The sequence below is a fragment of the Otolemur garnettii genome, unplaced genomic scaffold, assembly GCF_000181295.1.
Source record: "Otolemur garnettii isolate 467f Iridium unplaced genomic scaffold, OtoGar3 scaffold00172, whole genome shotgun sequence".
NCBI lineage: Eukaryota > Metazoa > Chordata > Mammalia > Primates > Galagidae > Otolemur > Otolemur garnettii.
Window position 1 is genome coordinate 566,269 of NW_003852567.1, and position 9,050 is coordinate 575,318.

The 9,050-nt window shown below is 50.8% G+C and overlaps 3 protein-coding genes across 4 annotated transcripts in view; 2 read left to right on the plus strand and 1 right to left on the minus strand.

Annotated features, from left to right (window-relative positions):
- The first annotated feature begins 303 nt into the window (after positions 1-303).
- MSMP (microseminoprotein, prostate associated) lies at positions 304-1,432 on the plus strand. The gene is made up of 3 exons (XM_003800234.3): positions 304-433; positions 644-752; positions 1,152-1,432. The coding sequence occupies exons 1-3, from the start codon at positions 304-306 to the stop codon at positions 1,330-1,332; spliced, it is 420 nt and encodes a 139-aa protein (XP_003800282.1). The 3' UTR covers positions 1,333-1,432.
- RGP1 (RGP1 homolog, RAB6A GEF complex partner 1) lies at positions 1,355-5,060 on the minus strand. Of its 2 annotated transcripts, none has more exons than XM_012811694.1 (9): positions 5,026-5,060; positions 4,536-4,670; positions 4,024-4,160; positions 3,671-3,754; positions 3,422-3,571; positions 3,010-3,156; positions 2,688-2,815; positions 2,281-2,470; positions 1,355-1,778 (listed from the first exon to the last, which is right to left on the minus strand). In XM_012811694.1, exons 2-9 carry the CDS (start codon positions 4,649-4,651, stop codon positions 1,555-1,557), a joined length of 1,176 nt encoding a protein of 391 aa, XP_012667148.1. In that variant the 5' UTR covers positions 4,652-4,670; positions 5,026-5,060; the 3' UTR covers positions 1,355-1,554. The 2 variants fall into 2 exon arrangements, with proteins under 2 accessions (XP_012667148.1, XP_023375135.1); XM_023519367.1 differs by lacking the exon at positions 5,026-5,060 and adding an exon at positions 4,898-5,002.
- Positions 5,061-5,151: 91 nt separating this feature from the next.
- GBA2 (glucosylceramidase beta 2) overlaps positions 5,152-9,050 on the plus strand; it is a 13,810-nt gene continuing 9,911 nt past the window's right edge. The window contains exon 1 of the mRNA XM_012811674.2: positions 5,152-6,050. Within this exon, the coding sequence (XP_012667128.1) occupies positions 5,716-6,050 (335 nt within the window). The 5' untranslated portion in view covers positions 5,152-5,715. The remainder of the gene's footprint in view (positions 6,051-9,050) is intronic.

Consider the following 9,050-nt stretch of genomic DNA (forward strand, 5'->3'; position numbering starts at 1 on the left):
TCCCTCTAGCTGTGCTGGGGCATGAATCAGCTCTCACAGCTTGTTAAAGCTAGATCTCTTGTTTTCATGCCCTCACCTCAGGAAACAGAGTTACAGCTTTTCCAGCTCTACTCAGCAGGGGGCCAGGGTCCTCACTTTATAAACATGCCCAGCCTGTGAGAGCAGAGGGCACAGAGATAGTGTGAGACAGGAGCCCAGGGGAGGAAGAAACTAAGACTCAAGGAGCAAAGCAAAGACAAGGGTACAAGACCAGAGTATTCTGAACAGAAGCCAAGAAGGGTTTGAGAGGGCTGTGCAGCAGAAATGGCCCTCCGGACACTCTGGGCTGGACGGGCCAAGGGGATCCTAGGTGGCTGGGAGATCATGTGCTTGGTGATATCTCTACTCCTACAGCACCCAGGAGTCCACAGCAAGTGCTACTTCCAAGCTCAAGGTAAAATGGGGTTAGGCGTTAGGAAAGGATGGGAGGTGGGGGAGGAAGGCAGGCTTTAGAGATGATCCCTTTGTCAGAATACCCAGACTCCCTCCAGCCATAAACAGAACTCAATATGGTGGTACTGTGCACTTACTCCCTAACACCCCAGATTAGAGTCTGCTGCCACCACGAATGCCACACCCACTAACATTTTCTGTTCTTCCCTAGCCCCCTGTCACTATGAAGGGAAATACTTTACCCTGGGTGAGTCTTGGCTCCGCAAGGACTGTTTCCACTGCACCTGTCTGCATCCTGTTGGTGTGGGCTGCTGTGACACGTGAGTGACCAAGGATGGCCAGAGGGAATGACTCTGATGTGAGTGACCAAGGATAGCCAGAGGGAATGACTCTGATGTGAGTGGCCAGAGAGTGATGAGACTGCTATGATGTGAGTGAGAAAGAACTGAGGAGCAGCATGAGATTGGTCAGCTGAAGGTACCAAAAAGAGTGTGAAAGATGAGGCTCCAGGCTACAAAGCAAGGGAGCCTGGGTGGATCCGAAGGGAAAATCTTGTTAGGAAGCAGAGAGTCCATATATGGCTGGTGAGAGCTTGGTTGGGGTGACCAAAGAGTCACCAGATGAAGATATGGGAGGAGGCTATGAGAGAGGAAATGTGGGACAGGGATAAAGATGGATTTTCTCTGTGCTAACTCCTTCCCCTATCCTTGGTTCCCCAGGTCCCAGCATCCCATCGACTTTCCCGCTGGTTGTGAGGTACGTCAGGAGGCAGGAACATGCCAGTTCTCTCTGGTGCAAAAATCTGACCCTCGGCTGCCCTGCAAAGGGGGAGGGCCTGACCCAGAGTGGGGCTCAGCCAATACTCCTGTTTCTGGGGCTCCTACTCCCCATTCCAGCTAAACTCAACTGATCACTCATCTGCTGACTGCTCACTGCTACTGCCATTTCCAGGGAAACCACTAGCAGCTGCCAATTTATTCTGAATAAATAAATGCTACAGCTGAAAGCCTGCCTCTTATTGTGCATGCCATTGGGCCCTAGGTGGAAAAAGCATTATGAGAGTTCAGGTGTGTTCTCAGTATGATGAAAAAACCAGTGCCAGGGTAGGCAAACAGGCCAGTTTCAGATGGTTATGGTGCTGGTGCTGGGGCCTGGGGCGGCATATGAGGCCAGGGTGGGGCTTGTAGGCAGGACCTTGATGGGGAGGTCCCAGCTGAAGGTGTCTACAGGTACTTGCTCAGGACCTGTCCAGGTGGTAGGTTCAGGCTGTTCCACAGGGGGAAGGAGTACTAATCCTGGTTCTCGGGATGTTACAAATTCAAAATGCAATCGCCACTTCAGGGACACTGTGGAGGAAAAAGATGAAAGGAATTAGAAGCCAGTGGGAAGGAGTAAAAGCCAATGACAGGATAGGGTTAATGAATAAGAAAAAAAACAAACCCTGTATTCAGGAAGATAGGGAAAAGACAGGAAACAGAGCTACAATCAAGGGCTTTTCTGAAGAAATGTTAACCACCAAGGAAAATAGTGTCAAGTACCTAATTGCCCAAGAATGGGACAGTCAAGACTAGGTAGCTTGAAATACACATACTATGGAATCAGAGATTAATACCATCACAAGGTCCCGGCAGGTAGGGTGGGGAAGGAGTTCTGCAAAGTTGTGAAGGGTTTAAGGGTCAATGTATCTAAGAAATAGGGGTAGAGGTTGAAAGTATGAGAGAGTGTTAAGGGTCAGAGGATAGATGACAGTAGGTCTGGGAGTATATTAGAAACAAGGATCCATTACTCTACTCAAGCACACCATTTTACTGTTCCCCTTTCATTCTCCAATAACCATCAGTGTCTTACCAATGGCTGTACAGAAGCCTGGAGTGGAGCTGAGAGGGATGGGGAGGGAGAAGCTGGTTCTGGTTGTATGCAAGCAGGACTCCTGGTGCCGGGCATGAGTCACATGGGACACAGAGGGGACACCCCCTGTCCCACGGCGCCGCTGGTACTCAGGCTGTACACGCTCCTCAGTCTGTAAACTTACTGAAAACTGGGAATAAGAAAAGAGGTGCACGCTAACAGGCATACAGAAGTGCTGACTATAGGTAAGAGGGCACTCTAACCTCAGACTGTTTAACCAAAGAATATGAGAAGAAGGCTGTGATCCCTCTATTCACGTCCACATACCACCCTTCTTTACACAGGCCCTTGTCCTTCCACCCTAGCCCTATAGGGCCAGCACCCCAAAAGCTTTGCTCCCTTCTCACCTGTAAACAAGCTACAGTTCCTTCCCCTAAGTTTAAGGTCCCCACCACGTCCTCGCCGAGTCTGTACACAGATTTGAAGATGCCAAAAGTCCCAACTTTCCCTTGGCCATCACTGATATTGTATAGATCTGGGGAGAATGGGACACCATAAGCCTGGAGTCTTCACTGGAGAACGTCTAGGACTAGACACCAGAGGCCAAAAGGTAGAGCTTTTCTTTATAATCAGGGCTGAGATATCAGTGGATTGGCAGAAGTATGTGGCAATTAGGAGTCTCTATTTCTGAGAGGAAGGTTAGGGGGCAAACTCTGAAAAGGTTCTCACGGAGGCTGCGGCAGGACGTGGCAGCCATGAGGCGCTCCCCAGCCAACTCAGCTAGCCATGAATCCTTCTTCCCACCTTCATCCTCCTCCAAGAATGGACTAGATGGGGCTACAGCCTCATCCTGTGGAAAGTGGACATCCTGAAGGCCTACAGAGAGAATGAGTGGAGAGATAATGCTGAGAGGAAACCGAGATTAGAGATTTAGATTGCAACCTCAGAGAGCAGAAGGTAAAGGGAGTCATGGCTAAGGTATGTATCTCAACCTATTCTCTAGAACCCTCCCTGTCCTCCCAACTCCCTAGCACCTTCACTGAGACCAGGAAGCTTCCCCGTACCCCTTTAAGCCCTCTAAGACAATTTCTGCTTTGGCAAGATTCTTCCCAAGCCCTTCCCTCTAGGAACCCTTACTTACCAGTCAGCACCAGGACCCTCAAAGGGACCCTGAGTAAAGTGATGGGTGAGTTGACACGCTGGCAGCCAATGGTCAGTTTGTAGACATACTTGACTGACTGACCCCGAAAGGAGGGTGGTCCCTCTATGGGCAGCACTTCACTGTAGGAGTCTGGTTGGGAAGTAGTAGTCAGGGTAGCCAGCGGCAGTCAGAGGAGTCCTCCCTCCAGGAGACTTAGAAGGCAATTCAGGGATGGGGACAGTCACTCACATGATTTGGATTCTCCAGGGTCTAGCCTCAGGTCACAGAACAGAATTTTTGGTGGAGTAGAAAGGATGCACTGACCCCTCTCACCTAAAATAGGCAAGAAAGACTGCAATTAATGACCCTGTTGTCCAGGAGTGGAAAGGTTAACACATCAGGTGGGGACAGTGAAAACCTGCCAACCCTCCTTTTCCTGTTGTAAAATGGGAAGACACACTTATACTAAGAAAGTAGTAGCCACCTTTCTCCACATTCCCCACGTGACAGGGACTAAAACAACACACAAGGACAATTTAAAACTTCATTTGTGCATGACAGTAACACCAACCTCCTCCTAAAACAAATGCCCCATCTCTAACCTCGGTGTGGCAGAAAGACAGTCTGGCTGTCAGGCTGGACATCTGGCTGACTAGAGTCAGGGGGAGGCAGTGCTACTCGACTCTCACTGGCATGGAACTGGCAGTGGATTTGGGCACTGGCCCAGGCCAGAGCCTCACTGCAGGAAGAGGAAAAGGAGGCATCAGAGGGTAAGTTCTTGACCTCACAAATGCTTTCCCAAACTCCATACCCCAATGTCTGATGAGATGAATGACGTTAGGTGGCTGTCTTAGTGATCAGGAAATCCAGAACCCAAAGAGATATCAGTAAGCAGAGAAGTAGACTATGGGTAAAAAGAGGAATGGGGGTGGGGAGAGGAGCATGGACAGTTATGTCATCCACATCCTCTGTCAAATTGCCATCTCCTTCAGTGTGGGTACAATGAGCAAGAAGATGATGGTGTAGCTACAGGACAACAGGGGCTGTGTCATAGCACCAGAGATACCAGGCTTACTCCCAGAAGGGCCAGTGCCTTCAGTACCAGCATCCCCACCTGGATGCAGAAGTAGCCGTGGGAGGAAGAGGGTTGGTGACGGTCACCACACACTCCAGTGCCTCCCCCGCCAGAAATACCGGACCCCGGCTCAACTCTGCTACCACTTCAATCATGGCAGCTCGGGAATCAGATCTATAAGGAAACAAGAGGGGACAGGTGGTCAGCACTATGTCAATGAGTGTCTGAGGCAAGCCACCTGGGGTGAGGACTGAGGAGGGGGCGGTCAGCACCACGGTACCAGAGGAAAGCGGCTGGATACTCAGAGCTAGCAGGCGCGAGGGAGGGACCTGGGGCCGCTGACTCAGCCCCACCTGGTGGAGGCCCAAACCCCCACCCCCTCAGCGCGGAGTCACACCCACCGTCCCCGGAGCTTCCAGGCTGGCCTCTGCGTCCCCTTCCTTCAAGGTACCACGTGCCAGCCCAAGACCGCGGCAGCCCTTCACCTGGCACAGTCCAATCCGAGGGACCGGCACACCAAGGCCCTCACCTGCCCGCCCCTCCGGGACCGGGCTCGATGTGTGGCGGCGCTGCAGCGGAGACGGCGCGACGGAGGCGGGACTTCCCTTCGGTCCCCCACCCCTCTCCAGAGCCCCTTCCGGCCGGAAGCGCCCGTCTGGCCGGACCGGAAAGGGCTTGGGACAGCCCGGTGTCTTGGGTCACCTTCCCACGGGCTGGCACCTGGGCGCGGGCCCTGTCCCTGACACCAGCCAGTGGCACCCGACCCCAACCCTGGGGGGCCTCCTGGTGCCGCGGCCCGGGAACCCGGCCAAGGCCGCCGCGAGGTCCCCTGGGCGGTGCCTGGTGGGCCGGTCCCGGGGGCGGTGCTGCCTTGCCGGCTGGTCCTGCGACTCCTCCCCTCTCTGCGGGCCCAGCCGCACTTTGGCGGGGCGAACTAATCACTGCGGCCCAATGACGTTGAGGTCCGACCCTTCCCGCCCAGAACCTACAGAGACTACAGAAGGAGGGTTCATTGCTGTCGCCACCGACGCCGAAGCGAGAGCTCCTCGCCTCCACAAATACACACCAGCTCACCTCAGCCTTCTCCATCACCTGTCCCTCCGGAACGGCACCTAACAACAACCCGCACCCTCATCTATATTAGGCTGTCTTGTACTTTGTATCCCAGGGCTCGGCACCTGGGGCGATCGAGGTCGTGGGGATACAGGATTCAAGGAACATGGGAACCGACGTCCCAGTTTCGGAGCAGATCAGCTGTGCCAAAGGGCGTCCATGGGTTTATTGCCCTGAAGATACCAGAGGCACTGAGGCTGTGCATGTTACCGACTGCGAGAACCCCAAGGACAACCGACCTCAAAATGAGCCCGGCTACTGCAATCCGGAGGACTCTGGGCACCTCATGGCTTCCTATGAGGGTAAAGCTAGGGGGTATCAGGTGCCTCCTTTTGGCTGGCGCATCTGCCTGGCTCATGAGTTTACAGAGAAGAGGAAACCCTTTCACGCTAACAATCTCTCCCTAAGCAACATAATAAAGCATCTAGGCATGGGCTTGAGGTGAGTAGATCCCATTGCCTGGAATGCCATTGGCTTCACTTTGTTCCAGCTCTAGACTTCCAGCAGAACTGGGAAAGGGGGTTGGTGGCGCCTTTGGCTCAGTGGCTAGGGCGCCGGCCTCATATACCAAGGGTGGCGGGTTCAAACTGGGCTCCGGGCTAAACTGCAACAAAAAATAGCCGGGGTTATAGCAGGCGCCTGTGGTCTCAGCTACTTGAGAAGCTGAGGCAAGAGAATCGCCTAAGCCCACGAGTTGGGAGTTCGCTGTGAGCTGTGTGACACCACGGCACTGAGACTCTGTCTCGACAAAAAAAAAAAAAAGAAAAAGAAAAAGAAAAAAGAACTGGGAAAGGGTAGGAAAGTAGGTAAGTTCTTTATCCCAGTCAAGTGGACCCTATCCCCAGCATATTTTAGGCCCAGGACTTTGGAAGATAAGACCAGGTCACATCTCTTTGCAACTCTTTTCCTCCCAGTATCTTGTCTTTTCAGACAAGAAGATAGGAACGTTTGGTCCTGCACTTAGCACTTCCCATTTAGGCTCCTTCTCCCATTTCCAAAGACAGCCCTTTGGGATTAGGTATACTTTGTGGCAAGGTAGGAAAGGATAGTCTAGCTGGCACTGACACAATGTTTTATTTGGGAGGGAGAGGTTCTCAACCCGGGGTTTCCCTGAGCATATGAGGCGTTCTCTGTAACTCATTCAGACACACACTGTGTTATAGTCCCAACATCCATCAAGCTTTTATCTCCAGGGAATAGATGAAAGCCTGTTTTCCCTCAACCTTAAGAGAGAATGCCGTTCACTCTGTTTCAGGATAGACAGCTCCTGATATAAAAAACAAAGATAACCTCTGACCAGAGAGGCACTGCCATAGGTGTCCCAGAGCTCTTGGTAATAGTCTTCCAGAGCCTGTTCTAGTCTCTCCCCTACCCCAAAGGTTACAGACATCTCCTGAGCTTATCCTGGGCTCAGATCCCACTAAAATCAATGATTTGTGATGAGCCAGACCTCATGAGGAGGCCTGACCTTAACAGGAACAGGTGGATATGAGGACATAAAGCATCACCCTGAGGTCATCTTGAGTCAGTCTATACAATAAACACAGAGCTGGGGAGGGAGGTGTAAAGGTTGGGAAACTCAGCCGGACAGTTTCTAAAGTAGGGAACCCTTCACTTCCCTAGTCAGTGCTGTGGGGCTATGGTGGGGAGATCATTTACTAACCTCAGCCCTGGGCAGTGGCAAGGGCCTGGTGCTGCCTGTATATCTGGCTCCTTAGTTAGTGCTCTGGCTGGCCCCTACCAAAGAAGAGTCATCCCTCCAGGCTGCTTCTGAAATAGACCCAAGTCCAGCTTTGACCCCAAAAGCCTTTGGATCAAATTAGAATCTAGAATACAGAGAGAAGCACACTGAATTGCATGTGGTAGGGACGATGAAATCAAGAATAGGTGGGCATCCTAGGCTCATAGCTGCTAAGTATGAACTCAGTCATAAGAGGCCTAAAGCTGTGCTCAGCTCTCTGGACCCTGGCTCCCCATACCAGGATAGGGTGGGGATTATTGACACAGGGCTTTTGGCATGGGACGAGGTCCTGAACTGAGTAGGAAGCAGGGATAAGACAAGGAAGAATTCTGAGTGATAGTTCTTGAGGTGGGGTTGAAGTTATGGAGAAGGTAAAATAGGTCAGGAATGAGCAGCTGCTAAATTAAGGGAGTAAGCTTCTAAGAGGGAGCTGAACTGATCAAGAGCTCCAGCAAGACAAGTTCTCTGGGCCTCAGCTTGGTAGGAACGTAATTTTGACTGCTTTCTCTTCTGATCCAAGTCCATCCATTCATTAAAGATAGTTCTTTGTTCTGCCTGTATTCATATCTTGCATTTCTTTTCCCTTGGTGCCCTAATCCTGGCCACACCCTCCCTTTCTCCCTCAATCTACCAATCCTTTATAGACTCTAGTTTCTAAGTTCAGTTTTCTCTAAACTGGCAGAGAATCTCCCTCTCCCCTCCCCCTACTCCCAGAATGTCTTGTTCCTATTCTTTAATCACATTCCTCCTCCCTTGCTCCAGTCTTATCTTCCATCTCTCTTATACCCCATTGTTTGTCCATTCATTCATATATGAATTCAGCAAATATTTACTGACTGCAGACTCTTCCATTTCCTGTGCTTCGAGCTAAGGGTAATATTCAACTAGTCTTTATCACTATCTCTTTCCCCAAGGAACTTAAAAAGTATGTCAGCCTCACATGAGGAACATTGAATAACAAGGCAGTATCTGATTAAGAATTGAGATAGTATACGTGCAAGTAATAATCACACATGATACAGATATTACACTTTATGGCTTTCTTACGATGTCATTCAGTCTTCTAGCCATTCCATAAAATAACTAGGGCAGAAGGTATCTCCATTTTGTAGGTGAGGAAATTGAGGCTTGAGGGCTTATTTTGAAGTGGCATAATTGAACACTGGGTACAAGATGGTTGGGTAGTGAGGACAGTGGAAATGGGAGGGAGTCTCACAGAGCAGGGGTTGCTTAGTGAGGACCCATGCTGAATGAGAATTTGTAGGAAATAAGAAGATAGTCTAGGACACATGTCAGAACCTTAAAAACAGAATTATCTGACTGTCGGATACAGCCACGATCATTTGCCTGTTGGATACAGAGCTGTGGCAAGACCATGACAATGCTGAAATTTTTAGAAGTCTTTATTGGGCTATAACAAGTGAGCAAAATAAAATTTTATAGTTTAAATGCTGGGCTAAAGAAAAAAACAACTGGCTTCACGCCTGTGGCTCAAGTGGCTAAGGCTCCAGCCACATACACCTAAGGTGGCGCGTTCAAATCCAGCCCGGACCCGCCAAACAACAATGACAGCTGCAACCAAAAATTAGCCCAGGTGTTGTGATGGGCGCCTGTGGTCCCAGCTACTTGGGAGGCTGAGGCAGGAGACTCACTTGAGTGCAGGAGTTGGAGGTTGCTGTGAGCTGTGAAGCCACAGCATT